The sequence below is a fragment of the Eleutherodactylus coqui genome, chromosome 1 (genome assembly GCF_035609145.1).
Source record: "Eleutherodactylus coqui strain aEleCoq1 chromosome 1, aEleCoq1.hap1, whole genome shotgun sequence".
Taxonomy (NCBI): Eukaryota; Metazoa; Chordata; class Amphibia; order Anura; family Eleutherodactylidae; genus Eleutherodactylus; species Eleutherodactylus coqui.
Genome location: NC_089837.1, coordinates 261,813,337 through 261,828,880, shown reverse-complemented (window position 1 = coordinate 261,828,880; position 15,544 = coordinate 261,813,337). Strand labels below are relative to the sequence as shown.

At 41.8% G+C, this 15,544-nt stretch overlaps 1 protein-coding gene across 4 annotated transcripts in view; it reads right to left on the bottom strand.

Annotated features, from left to right (window-relative positions):
• The window catches only part of EPHA7 (EPH receptor A7), a 241,376-nt gene that overhangs the window by 23,419 nt on the left and 202,413 nt on the right, over positions 1 to 15,544 (bottom strand). For 2 of the 4 annotated variants that reach the window (XM_066608353.1, XM_066608363.1), the window contains exons 13-15: positions 9,183 to 9,290; positions 8,774 to 8,983; positions 2,845 to 2,994 (exon numbers count right to left, since the gene is read on the bottom strand). In XM_066608353.1, coding sequence (XP_066464450.1) covers positions 2,845 to 2,994; positions 8,774 to 8,983; positions 9,183 to 9,290 — 468 coding nt within the window. The remainder of the gene's footprint in view (positions 1 to 2,844; positions 2,995 to 8,773; positions 8,984 to 9,182; positions 9,291 to 15,544) is intronic. The other 2 variants (XM_066608372.1, XM_066608382.1) reach the window with 1 other exon arrangement.

Sequence of the window (15,544 nt, the reverse complement as noted above, 5' to 3'; positions counted from 1 at the left end):
CCTTGGACACCTGGTCTCCTGCAGTTTTGAGTCCTGCTCTCAAGCGTATGCATGGCCTGGTCTGCATCTGGTGCAAACAGCATGAAGTCAGACTTTAACCCTATTGAACATGTTTGGATTATGTTAGAAAGGGCTGTGAGATTTGCTCCCATTTATCCACAAAAGGTGCACTTGGAGAATGTTCACTGTATTAGGTAAACCTACTTAATATTGGATTGGTCTAAAATTTTGGTGATCACGACTTTCAGCTGTTGAGGAACAGATTCCACAAGGTGGTGATTATTCAGTGTATAAGCACGATAAACTACATTATGGTGCTTACAGTTTGGGTGATGTGGAGTCAGGGTAGCCATGTCTTATACTCACCTGGTCCCCATTCCTAGGGTGTACCCCGGCAAAGTCAGACCATGCAAGCTAACTTGAGTTTTTTCAGAAGGCTTTGCACACACTACTTGGACTCCAGGTCATCTGAACTTCAAGCGCCATAAATTAGCTTATGGTGCTTATACTTTATGACAGTTTCCCTTTAATAATATGTGTAATGATGAATGCCTGAGGACCTAAGGGTTCTTGATTTGGAAAAATAGTTTTATAGCAGACAATTAGGTATATGGGAATAATTAAAATGACTACTACCGTATATACCGGCATATAAGGCGACGGGGCGTATAAGACGACCCCCCAACTGTCACCTTATACGCCGGTATTCAGTGGAGAAAAAAAAAAAATTTTATTACTCACCTCCCACGGCGTTCTGTCGCGCTCCGGCAGGATGTCGCTCGCTCCGGCAGGCTGTCGCTCGCTCCTCGTCCCCGCCGCAGCATAGCTTTCTGAATGTGGGGCTTGAAATCCCCGCTTCCAGAAAGCTAATACACACGCCGGCAGCTATGACATCATTGAATGGCTGTGATTGGCTAAAGCACACGTGGCTTCAGCCAATCACACTATTCAATGACATCATTGAATGGGTGTGATTGCTAACACGTGCGCCTTCAGCCAATCACAGCCATTCAATGATGTCATTGAATAGTGTGATTGGCTGAAGCCACGTGTGCTTTAGCCAATCACAGCCATTCAATGCTGTCATGGCTGCCGGCGTGTGTATTAGCTTTCTGGAAGCGGGGATTTCAAGCCCCGCATTCAGAAAGCTATGCTGCGGCGGGGACGAGGAGCCAGCGACAGCCTGCCGGAGCGAGCGACATCCTGCCGGAGCGCGACAGAACGCCGTGGGAGGTGAGTAATAAAATTTTTTTTTTTTACACTTTTTTTTTTTTTGTTTTACCGGCGCATAAGACGACCCCCGACTGCAGAGCAGATTTTTTCGGGGTTCAAAAGTCGTCTTATACGCCGGTATATACGGTAATATGAAACTATTTAGAAACTAGGTGGGTAATAATATAAGTATTTTTCTTGCTACTGACTAATCAAAGCAATTGTATCTAAGGTTATGTATATAAAATATTCTTTTTCAGCATACCTTAGAGAGTGCTGTATGAAAAATGAAGCTTTGATAGGCCAGAATATGTGACCCTTTTTCATTGTGATAAAGATGGAATGGCACAAAGATTAATGGTTGCAGCAAGAAAACATGATAAATGAATCTCCTTGCATGGGCATATTATGTGATATGAAAAATACTAGATATGCCTCACATTCTTCAATAATGGGGTGTCCAAGAATGATCTGATGAGATTGTTAATAACAATTTATTAATTCTTTGAAGATATCGCTATTCAATAACACGTTTTTAATTCTGCTACATACAAGAAAGTGACATTAGCGATATCTTTTAAAGACAAAAAGCGGAAAGTCAATTGAAGAGCTGCTCAAGATAAGACATGCTTAAAATTAAACTTTGAAAACACTGCAGCGACTTATGAATTGACTGCTTGAATTGAATCTCTTCACAGCTTACGTCCAGCTCGGGGATAAATACAGATGAGAGCCTCCTAACTCTGCAAGCTAAACAATAAATGATAAACCCTACTTACCATGTGCTTGTTTGAATGTTAAGCAGCTGTAGCTTTACAATCATTTTATATTCTTGTCAGAGACGTTTATGTTTGCTGGTAGAGCTTGAGGAAGGTGTCAAAGAAATAAAACTTTACTGTGTACCTAGGGGAATGTAAATATTTCTTTTTCCCAGCCCCAAGGATTTGTTTGCACATATTTTGACAGTCCATGAAATCTTTGACACTGAGCCCTGTCAGATGTTAACAACTTTGCACTCTGCAAAAAAGTGGCTCATCACAAACTTTTAATATCTTTTTTTCTGACTTTGTGATCTCTGTCTCTATAATTATCATGCATAAGGCATCTTAATTTAATTAAAGTTAATGAGTTAAGGCCCTTTTACAAACAATGATCATCGCACAAAATTTACTCAAAAGCCATCTTTTGAGCGATAATCATTGTGTGTAACTGTGCGCCCATCATGCACTTACCGTGCACTTTTCATACTTAGCTGATTTCAGGTCAGCATGAAATCCTCGTCCCTGATAAGAGGGACCACACGCAGAGTTCTCCGCGGGCAGCACTGATAACAGCTGCTGTCCCTTGGGAGAACAATAGTGATGTATTTAGAGAACAGACCACCTGCTGTTTTCTAAATACATGCAAGTGAAGTACTAAAGGGCTGATTAGCCCATTAGTGCCTATGCAAAATGATCGCTCAAAACTGTCAGTTTCTGATGAATTTTGAGCGATCATCTGTGTGTGTAAATGCACCTTTAGATTTTTATTGTATACTGCGAAGAAAAAAAAATACACCAATGATAGCAATAAGAACAATGTGTCTTAAAGTTCAATACAAAATTGTAATGAATTTAGCAAAGAAAAGCTTACATCCTGGTTTGACATATCCCAGTAAGGCCTTTCTCCATATGACATTGCTTCCCACATTACAATCCCATAACTCCATACATCACTGGCTGATGTAAATTTGCGGTACTGAATTGCCTCTGGAGCTGTCCATCGCACTGGGATCTTACCTCCCTAATGAAAAAAAAAAAATCAGTGTATTACAGTGTAGTTGTAAAAACAGTGTGTAGTTAAGCTGGAAAAAAAGGTTATAAGAGAAGTTCTATGCAATGTATAAAACTGGATATGTAAATTACGAGAAAACCAGTAAACGAAGATTCTTCTGTCCAACTATTTTCCAGAATTAATATGACATGTAGGACGTGCTTTTTTTTCTTCTTTATCTGCATTTTTCAATGGAAATTTTTCAAAAGAGAGATCCTTTTGTTGTCAGGTATTTGCCATTTGTCTAAACACCATGTAATGTACATGGCAAACTTTAAATTATGTTAATGTGGAACTCACAATTAAAGGGCCACTTCAGTGAAAACACGTTTTTCCATCACTGCACCCCTCATCAATGAAAGCCGTCCGACCTGCGGCCTTTCTGCAATTGACATTGCAGATAGGTCGCGGGTGCCCGCATCATCGCCTTGTGACGGCGAGGGAAAAATAAACATTTGAAAAAAAATCTGTGCTGCGCAGGTCCAATGGCTTGCCATCCAGACCATCCACAGTACAGATAATGAAGAAAGAAGGTAGGTATGCGGGGTCGCCGGCCAGGGTCAAAGCCCGATTCCGCTGCAGGCTCCCTCATACACAATCTGGCTATGCCATGTGCAGCTGGCCTTATTTGTGTTTACTTTCTCCTCCTCAATGCTGTGCTAGCAATTCCATGATGCATCAGCACAACATGACATGACCAGCTAGAATAAGTATCATCTCTGCCTGCTTGGAGGACAGTGCAATTATCATTACCTTCTACATTCTCCTAAATAAGCTATTGACCATAAGTATACAATCAGGAGAATGAACTGTGATCATTATAACTGTGTAGCAGGAGCCTATAATCATCATAAGTAACTCAAATAGGTGTTACTATATCCCCTGTGAAGAGCCTGTGTGGTACAGTCCATGTAGTTTCATCACACAGGATGCACTGGTGACTGAAATACTGACTTCTTGAGAGAACACAAATCCAGGTCAGTCGCAGGTAGCCACGAGATCACAAGCACTCCAGGAATTTTCATATGGAAATGAATAACTTAGGGCCCTTTTACACTCTGTTACAAAAAAAATGTTTTTTTTCCAGACAAAGGTTTTGTGTTTCTTATCGAGTTTTGGGTACAGTTTCCAAATTTGTGCTCCGATTTTGACTGCCAGGAACAGATTTACAGGCAATAACCTTAATAGTAGAATAAAGAAGTGTAGATTTACAGTAATTGAAATTAAAGATGTTTTCTAAATCTAATTATAAACAGTAAATCATGAATAAGGTACATGTATACAATTGAGATAAGATCGACAGGTGGCAGATATAGAATAACAAAGAACTTCCATAAGTGGCTGGATAGGAGGCACTCATGTAGTAGCCGCACGGGTTTGAAAAGTAGTCAGGAGGAAGACGAAGGCCGTCAGCAGGTAATCACGTTTGTAGTACAATGGATGAGACAGGAAGCGTAGTCAGATGGGAAGCCAAGAGTCGTTCGCAGGTAGTCACCTTTCCAGTACAAATAGAAGACGCGTGAAGCATAGTCAGATGGGAAGCCAGGAGTCGTCAGCAGGTAGTCGCATATGCAGGAGAGGACCAGGTGAGGAGAGGAAGCTTGATACAGGCAATGGAGCACAATAATCACGCAATGCAGGAACGTCAGGCCCAAGCTTTTATAGGAAGTTCTAATCCGGAACAGGTGGAGCAAGAACAAGGGCTGTATAGTAGGATCTGGAAAACAAGGTCAAAGTATGCAGAGGGATTTGTCCAAAGGTGTGAATAGCTCAAAAAGAAGGGCTACTGCTTGGAGTGCAGGAGGTTCTCAGTTTGAGTCCTGACAACCATGTTGTATCCCAAATCTTTGTGGCTGGTATGTTGAAATCATACTAAAAGTCATTTGATCTAGTTTTTGCTAGGAATTTGTCTGCCACATTTTTGAATGCCATGCAGGCAGATTTTTCTTTGCTTGTTAAGCATTCATTGAAACTATTGTCACATTTCAGTTCTGTGATCTGTGGACCCTTTTATCTTTGCTTCTGAAAGATTGGTAATGTCCCATTTAGATGGGACCACAGTCGTCTAAATGACTGCACGAACACTGATGTCACCCCTAGGTTGTTATCACTCGTGCAGAGCATTTAGATAAGCAGATCACCGCTGGATTCTCGCGGGCAGCCTTTACAGTCAGCGATCCAGCGATGATTTTCATGCTGGTTGAAAAAGAGCGCCCAACGAAGTATAGATAAATAGTGCGCAATGGTTGTGCATTCAGAAATGACGATTATCGCGCAAATTTGTTCTTTTGAATGAACTTTGCGCAATAATCGTCCCATGTAAATGGCCCTTAAATTTCGTCTTTAGATAGGCAAATCCTTTGCCATTTTTATTCCTAGCCTTGATAAACTATCTTATAAGGCCTAATTTAATATATAATGGAGGAAGCAGGATGTCTTCAGAGGACACAAGACTTTCCAGTTGAATATTTTTGTTCCCAGGTTTCACATTCTGGCTGCCCAGTCCTTCCTTATGTAGTGAGATTGCCCATCATAGCGATCCCACTCACACAAAAAAAGGAATACTTTGTATATCCTGTCTGCATTCCCAATATGACAGCAGTGAATTTTAAATCTCCACAGATCTTCCACTTGTGTTCAGAGTATTCAATTGAAGCATATGCTACAGCATTTCATAGGACTCCTTTGCAAAACACGCATAACCGACTGAAACAGAACGCAACACATTGCTGCTGTGAAGCAAAACTGCTTTCAAATTAGCTTTTGAGGCATGTCCTTCACTCTTGGACATCATAAGAGCGACCGAGAGCAGACATCAAACCACTTATATAATTCCAAAACGTTAGGGCCCCATAATGCACAATATTTCTTTCTCTGTGTCTATAAATTGTTAGACTTGAGAAGACTCCATTCTTGCAACACGGAGCCCAGAATTTTCACCTTCCTTCTACTTGGCCTGAAATCACGATCTAAATCATTTAAATCTGTTTGTATTAAGAAATATGGAGTTGAATGTTCTGTAGGTTTAAATGTAGGATCATTTCTTTCATTGCTCGATGAAAATTCATTCTCTCCCTTCATTGTCTTGTCATCTTCGAGACAAAAGTAAGTCTGTCTTACGGTCTTTCTGTTCCCTCTATATCATAGGTACCCCAAGTGACATTGATGTACCGGTAGCTTTTCACCAGTTTATTAATTTCACATCACAAGTGACACAACAGAAATGCAGGGCCCTTGTTGTGTTTTCATCTGCGATTTCACATCCAAAGTAGTCCTTGTGGGCCTTCCGTATTACGGATGACATCATCTCATGTTTCTCAAATGTTTACTCAAAACACATAAAGCAAAAGCTGTCTGGTTTGTTTTGGCATGTACGAGGTGCCGTATTGCTTCGCGGGAAAAATATGGGACCTTATATAACAAAATTGTCTAAAAGTAAACGGTCTTAGTTTCCCATAGCAACCAATCACAGAGCATCTTTCATTTTACCTCAGCAGTTACAGAAATGAAAGCTAAGCTGGGATTTGTTGTCTTGGGCAACAAAGACAATTTTAATAAATGAAACCCATTGTTTTAATGGTCAATGTACAAAATGGTACAATATTGAATATCCTTTTTATGATGTCTACAACTTCATTATCTTGCTTGACAGACAATTTTGGTTACTGTATTTGGATTCAGCACCCCGACAGGTAAAAACAATGATTTCTACACAGGAAAATATAATGCAGTGTTATTATTCAATTAATCGTTGGATCGTGTGAAACGATCATCATTCAGTGTAAACGCAGTCAACAATTGAACGACGAATGATAATTCATTTGCTTATTAGTCGTTCATTTTATGCAGGCATAAAAATCAAACAACATTTGGCCCATGTAAACAGGCAACCATTCATCTATGATCAACTGGCTGTTTACTCTGAATGGGGCAGGCAGCCGGAAGAGATCTCCAGTTGGCTCTGCCTCCCATATTATCGCTCCTGTGTGAAAGTACAGGAATGATAAGCTTCAGGACAGCTGCCTGGCACTGAAGTGCTCGACAGTTGTCCAGTGTAAAAGCACCCTAGCCAGGTTATTACAAGCCCACATACATTGTGGGGCCACTAGTTAAGTAATGAATGGAAAAAAGTGCAGTTGAGTGGCCCTTTAACAAATTGAGGTAAAATAATTCATAGATGTCATTTATTGCCTAAAACTATTTCAGCTATTGAATCAAACCAGGACTGTGCTATAAAATAATTGGCATTGAGATGTAAAATTACTCATATCTATCATAGCAGCTATCATTTTGTGGGTAAAAGAAAAAACATTTGAAAACCCCTTGCTATACTAACCTGCTAATAGTTATACTAGCTGAATAAAAAATAATAGCACATTTGTTTAACGGTGCACGAGTAGGCAGAAGTAATGCTAAGTTACTAACCAATTTTCCCTTCTTTATATACACAGCACATAGACAAGCACCACATTACTTATCAGATTAGGTGATTCAGTGTACGAGACTGGCACTGAAAATCTGGAATTATAATAATCACTTACCAAGGCTTCTATCAAAGTAAAAATAGTAATTATGTTAAAGACCGACACAATTTCAAGTTAAAAGCATAAAATAAAAAAATAAAGTGCTCTATCTTTAAAGAGGACTCATTGTACCACCAAAACATGCCTGTGAATTATATTTTAGAAATGGATAGCCCCACGTGCAAAAATATATTTTTCTAGATAAAAAAGCAAGAATACAAAAACAAACAAAAAACAACTTTTTGTTTTACCTATGAGCCTTAGCAGCTTTTTTTCAATCAGTTGATGAACATGTCTACTGTCAATGTATACCTTTTGTTAAGAGACTTGCTATTAGGGTGGAAGAAAAGTAGAGTAGTCTATATTGTAACTAATCCCATTACTTCAATACATAATTGTAATGAAATCACTGAAAAATGTTACATTTCTTAGTTAAGGCCCATTCACACCTGAGTCAGGGCTCAGTTAAGGCTTTCCATTTTCTTGTTCAGTTTGTGAAGCAGGAAAAAGGACTTAAGAGTGAAATAAATGGATGTTTGCTTTTTTGAAGTCTGCAGCACTATTTATTCAGTTAAAAAGAAACAGAACTAAATGGGAAGGAAGCAAACTGAAAGTTTTCCGTTTGCGTTTTTCTGAAAACCCACTTAAATCAAAAGGAGGAAAAAAAGAATTTGTTTACTTCAGTTTTAATTCCGTTTCTCTGCTCCAAAAATGGAACAGAGAGACGGAAAAATCTAATGGAGCCTTAATGCAGGTGTGAATGGACTCTTATTTGTGACGTTTCTGACTCTTGATTTGTCTTGGATTAGGTACAATTTTTTTTAATATGTCAGCTACACCTTCATTTCAATAAGCACAGGAATGCAATCTCTACAGTCAAATAATCTCTAGCCTTGGTTCAAACATAGACAATTGCTTATTTAGTAAATTTATCCCAATGCACTCACTATTGGCCCATTTACACGTAACAATTATTGCTAAAAATTCGTTCAAACAAATTTGTGCGATAATCGTTCAGTGTAAATGACTTTTTACATTTTCAGCTAACTTTTCAGTCAGATTAAAAACATCAACGAACCACTGGCTTGTCATTCAGTGTAAATGCTCCCTGCTCAGCGCTGACGACCTTAGCGGTGATGTCAGCGCTCGTGTAGTTGTTTAAACAACTATTGGCCCATGTAAAAGGGCCATTAATCTAGATACAAATAAATATATAAATCACTTACAGTTGTTGTGTATACTGCATCTGGGTCATCTTCTACAACTCGAGATAAGCCAAAATCTGATACTTTGCAGACAAGGTTACTGTTGACAAGAATGTTGCGTGCAGCAAGATCCCGATGTACATATCCCATGTCAGCCAAATATCTCATTCCTGCTGCAATGCCCCTTAACATCCCCACTAGTTGAATGACTGTGAACTGTCCATCATGTTTCTACAGAAAAGAGAAAATATATGTTCATTTAAGAGTGAATTCTGCACTGAGGAAAAATGCTTGATATGACTAAATGGCAACATTGTGTGTCCTATAGTAGGTCTATATCCATGAGGTTGAATTTGAGATGGATCTGTTGTCTGGAAATCAGTGAACGTATGGGAATTATGAATACCTGAAATGGCTGAGGTGCATTTACCTGTGCGTTTGATCCCGGAGTGTTTAATGTTTGGACTTTTAAGGGCATTGTCTGAGTAGATCCTGAGCGTTTAGTTTTTGGAGGTGAAGTAAACCATTCCAAACATTTCTAAAGCAGAAGATGATCACAACTTAGTTTGCCTTTAAATATTATATATTAAATATTAATTTACTGGAACAAATATCAACTACTACTACGTAATACTGATGTGAAAAACCGAAAATTTTAGACTAAATCTTAAGCTTTCAAAATTTAGTTCAGCCATATGAAAGTGTGGGAAAGGAAAATAATAGTTACAAATACATTTTTAAAATGAGCTCTTATTACGAGGATGGATATGTCTTCTTGAAATGAGGCACCAATAGGCCAAAGTTCTGATGTGGTGTCCCCAAAATTGTAACAGTAGTTACATATACAACATATACACATGCTCTGCTATCAGCGTGTTAAAAGCCTGTAACAGTCCTTTTACCTGGGCAGATAATCTGTCCACAATAACAACAATGAGCATGTCAGTCAGCGCTCAATACCTCCATGTCTACATGCAGTTTAACATGATTGTTTGTCCCCTAACAGCAGTCATTGATCAATTGCACATCTCCCACTTTATACAGGAAGGTATGCAGCCACCCAGCGTACATTTTTATGCTCATCTAAATGACGTGATCACCTGATAAATGAGCTTTTGCTTTTTTGGCAGCTAATTGTTTGCCCTTTTACACAGCCCAATTGTTGGGCAAATGTTTGACCCCAATAATTGGTCCACGTAGAAGGATTTTAGGTTACTCAGAATTATACAATAGATATGGTTTTAAAAAAAGTTATGCATCCATGTGGATTTTGGCAACATTAATTGAATAGTTCATATGATTTGCTTTTAAGTGCATTGGTGCATACAATATAGACAAGAACAAGATGCTTTTTTGTAGGAGGAAGCTTGCCCAAGATCTTGCAGTCTGACCGAATTGCAAATTGAGTTATCACTAGGTCCTTACTCAGTCCAATGTTCACTCATGCTCAAAGCCTCTTTGCACTGGTGTCAGACAGGCTTCATCAATACAAAATAATGCACTGACTATTGATAATACTGTCTATAGATATTGAGAGGTGTGAAAATAATCAGTTTAAATGAAAGACTTCATGCCATAATGCACTGTTGGAGCATGAGCAAGACTCCAGTAACATTAAGGGCTTGAAATGCTGCCAGAATTAATGGACAATCTGCTGCTGTTTTGGGTTCTCCTGGATACAGTGAAATCACAGCATTTGTCAGTCTCAGTCATTTCTCACATGTAAAGTACAAATAGTCTGATAATCTACATACGTCCAACAATGTAATATGAACATATAAGCTGTACTTTTTTTTAAAGAGTTTATTGCCTCTGTGGTAATTACTTAATAACTGTATGCTCAATGAACGAGCTGTCCTAGGTTCCATAAAACCGTGAAATGTACAGCACTTCTTGATACATTTAACTCTATTCAATCCAATTTTCCTGCTACTCGCACACTCTGCAGTTCTTATTTATTTTTGGGTGAAAGAGCGTGTTGTGGATTCCTTGGAATTACTCAATAGAAACACATACAAATGAACTGTCATAATGATTTTATTAGCAATTTTTAAAGATTAAACTAGAGTTATGAGTGTTTCACATCATTTGGGAAGATCATTTGTAATAATCCTGTAACTATATGTAAAATGGTATTACATACATTTATATTATAATTTCTCTAACAATATCTATCCATGTAATATAGTGCCATACAGAGGCACCCTATAACTGCATGCAAAGTGTATAGCATATGTTTCTAACACTATGCAGAGGAGAGTTCAGAATTCTGTATTTATATTACAGTATGCACAGCAGAGTTCAGATGTCGGAGGTCTCCTCTGCATAGTGTTAGAAACGTGCCAGACTTTGCCCGACATGGGCAATATGCAGGGAAATCTCAATGTTGGACGAGGTCCAACACTGGATTGTAAAGGGTTAAATAGGTTTATATTTCAGAACCTATTATAAAATGCCTGATAATGTGCAATAAAATGGACCTCTCTCTATTGACATGTCTGTTTTAGTATCATGCAGTTGTCAATTTATTCATACATTTCCAGGAGAAATAATGTATTCTAAGAAAATATGCTCCAACATTGTTATTTCATGGGGAATATAAGTTTTTTACCAACACAGGGATGTTAGGAGAGGTGACATGTCCTTTTTACTGCACCACACAGGAGAGCTGGAAAGTTCCCAAGTCCAAAATATTGCTAAAAAATTTCCTTAAAGTTTCGAAGCAACACTATGTCTAAATGCTCAATTAAAACTCACCTGCATGTAAGTGCAAGGGTACATTTAAATTTGTGTACTTTAATGGTAGCTGCTGTCACGTTGTGCTCCTGGGACTTGTGGTTCCATGGGTTTGCTGAAAGTGTGGCTAATTTAGCTGGCTGATGGTGTGGAGTTCTCCAACCAGCCAATCACCACCTTTGTGCTGCATATAAATGTCAGCCCCTCTTGCTGGATGGTGCTGGTCATTTATCCATTTGCTATTTATCTTATTCCCTCTCAGAACCCAGGTACCTGGAGTCATGCATGCTCTGCTTTGGTGTTGCGTGCATGAGGCTCTTGATTGGATTCGCTCGACTGTTTGTTGGTGTGAACAGTGATGTGTTCAGTTGGTATGTTGTAATTCCCTTGTTTTGTATTTCCGCCAGTTTCTATCTAGAGTGAGCTAGGTCCTAGCTTCCAGCATAGGGCCATCCCTATTGATAGGACTCCATTTGGGTTTTAGTTGTTTTGTTAGAGTAGGGACTCACAAGCCGACAAGGAACTTTGATGTGGGCTTGTGAGCTTCTGTACTTTGTACCCAAACACTAACTAATACCTCATATTATTAGTTATTCCATCTGTTGATGTGTGTTAGTGTTCTTGGTAAGTGTTTTGGCATTTGCCATTAGTTGTTGGATGTCTGCTCACGCGTCCATTTATCTGTCGTAGCATTTCAGTTCTGTTCTTTGCTTGCATTAACATTCGTTGTTGATCCCTATCCTCTCACCTTCATTTCCCCCCAGCCCTTGTTTGGGTTTTGTCTGTGTAGATCGTTGTTCCTACGGCCTGCACAGACGTAACAGCTGCATTATAACAGCAACTATTTAAACAAAATATTAATTTTTGGCAAGTCAAAATTTCAGTATATTATTCATTAATCAGTTATTCCTTAACGACAACCTGATCAATTAATGCCAAATAATTGATTAACCGTCATGAACATTCAACGCATATGATGAACACTATTGGGGAAAAAATTGTCAAAATTATGCTTTTTTTGATCACCCTGTCTCCAAGTAAAAAACTGATTAAAAAGTCATATGTGCCCAGATCCCCGGGGGCGTGGCTTACCGCTTGATGGAGTGAGGTGTCCCTGCCGGAGCTCCTGCCCGAGTTTTCGCTTCTGTAAGCTGTTCCGCCGCCGCCGCCGAGAGAAACAGCTCCCATGGGGAAGAAGAGGACGTCGGAAGCCCCCAGGCAGCCGCTGAAGCCCCCGGCTCCGAGTATGGAGCGTTTTCTCCGCTCCCCAGGAGCTCCGCTACTGAGCGGTAAAAACAAGATGGCGCCGCGCCGGCCGGCGCGGGACGCCGCCGGTGAAGAAGCGCAGCCATGGACGCAGGAGGAAGAGGAGCCCCGGGCCGGAACATCGCAGCCAGCAGAGGTGGAAGCCCGATCGGAGGGGGCAGAGGGAGACAGCAGCGAGGAGGAGGTATGGCCCCGGGCTGAAGTCAGAGGAGCGGAGGGTCCGGCTGCAGAGAGGGGAGGGGGAGGGGGAGCCGGCGCTCCCAGCACACAGGAGAGGATTGAAGCAGGGAGAAACCCCTCAGGCATGCCGACAGCCAGCTCCCCCCAGAAAATGAGCCCTCCAGGGCAGCCTACAACCCCACAAGAACCCCCTAGAGATCTACAGCAGGGAAGCCCAAAAGACCAAGGGCCCCAAATAAAAGAAAGAGAGGGGGGTAGGGAAGAAAGAGGGAGAGATAAGGGGGAGCCAGGAGGCCACCATGAACCAGGCCCTGGCGCTGCCCCCCTCCCGCAAAGATCCACACAAGGAGCGAAGGGAGCAGTGCCCCACAATAAAACCGGGGATACAGAGGGGAAGAAAGCACACAGCAACAAATCACCTGAAAGCCCCCCTGCACAGCCCAACAAAAGAGCTACAACCACACAAGCCACAGGCAACCCTGAAGCCCAGCACGCTAGCCACAAAAGACCCCAGGCCCCAGAAACAATTGATGAGGAATGGGACTGGAGAGCCCACCTGAAGGCAATACCCACGAAGGGGGAGATGAATGAACTTCTACAGAAGCTGGATGCAGCCCACAAGCAAGACATAGCAGTCCTTCAGAAAGACATCAGAGAAGTGGGGCAGAGAGTGGCAGAAGTTGAAGAAGTGCAAGAAGAGTTCCAAACCACTATAGTAGAACACGCGCATATTCTAGAAGCACAAGCGCACCAAATAGAAGAATTGACCAATCACATCGACGACTTGGAGAATCGCCATAGGCGAAACAACCTTAGGGTCAGAGGCCTGTCTGAAGAGATAAACAATGACCAACTGGAGGACTGGATCACTGAGTTTTTCAATCACTTGCTGCAGAGACCTGCCGATTCCGCCTTAGAACTGGACAGAGTCCACCGAGCCCTGGGCCCGAAACCAGCGGACCCCGCCAGACCCAGAGACGTTCTATGCAGAGTGCATTTTTATAGAGAAAAGGAGCAAATCCTACAGCGAACACGCATGCTGGACACTCTGCAGTTCAAGGGGTACTCGGTTAGTGTGTACCCGGACTTATCTAAGCGCACACTACAGCTACGCAGGGCCCTGAAGCCCCTCCTAAACGCGCTGAGAGAAAGAGACATTCCATATAGATGGGGGTTCCCCCTGCAACTTCACGCGAGAAAAGGAGGGAGATCGGCTGTATTTAGACACCTGGGAGACCTACCCAAATTTCTTGGGACCTTGGAGTTACCTCAGATTGCAATACCAGACTGGCCCAAAATTGGCGAGATGCCGGTCCCCCCACCCAGAATGGAGTGGGAGAAAGCGGGGAAACCACGAAGAGAACCGGGGAATAAACTCCTAAGAAATCAAGACAAAGGCTGAAAGAGGAGCCACAGATGTCCTGAGGACTTACATTCAGGAAGACTGGTGTAACGAACTGACCAGACCAGCCTAACTAGGCCTCTTCTAGTGTCCAGACCAACGGATAACGAAGATCGGTTGTTATCCACCTTCCTGCATACCTGTTCTTCTCTTTCGTCTCTCCCTTTGTGGGATACGGCAATAGACCCGGCGGCGGGCGAGATCAGTGCCATTAGCTACCCAATTTATTCTTTATATCTGTCATATTTCTACCTTTCTTCTCTTTTTTTCACCAAGCGAGGGCGAGGGCGGGGGCAGGCCTCCATTGGTGGTCTCCTCTTCCCCACCTAGAGTAGGCAGCTCTTAAGCTGCGCCTGAAGCTAGTTAATAGCGACTAATAGTGTTTAGTGTTGAATAGTGAGGCCTTGCGAGAGGCCTGTAGATGTTCTATGTTTTTCACCCCCCCCCTCCCCCCAGCCCCATGCTCTATCCTTCCCCCACTATCCCCAACCCCGTCCACCCTAAACCTCGCCTGAAGAACGTGACAAGCGACCTAACCAGTGTGGTCCATGGCTGACCTGACGATTGCCTCGTATAACGCCAAGGGGTTGAATATCCCTTCCAAGAGGGGTCAGATTTTATACCACATGCAAAAAAAAGGTAGGAAGGTGCTTCTCCTCCAGGAGACCCACTTTAAAACAGACGAGATTCCTTCCTGCTCCACAAAAGCATTTCCTACCTGGTTTCATAGCCCGAACCCGAACCGGAAGGCGGGAGGAGTATCTATTGCATTTCATAACACGTTACAGATGCAACCCCTTGGCGTTCTACAGGACCCAGAAGGTAGATACCTATTTGTTAAAACAGAAATTTTTGGAAAGGTGATAACTTTTGCAAATTTATACTTCCCGAACCAGGGACAGGTATCCTTTGGCGTGGCCACCCTGAGGGAGCTGGCGAAGTTCGCGGACGGCTCCACTATTGCTTTGGGAGGCGACTTTAACCTGGCCGTGGATCCAGAACAAGACACATCATCAGGTAAGTCCTCTGTCTCACGGGCAGCAACAAGAACCCTTATGAGAGAACTAGGTAATCTGCACCTAGTGGACATATGGCGCATGCTACACCCGGGCGTCAGGGACTACACTTTCCATTCAATCCCCCATAATAGCTACGGCAGGCTTGATTACGTATGGGTCTCACACGCCCTACTAGACTACAGGCCCGTA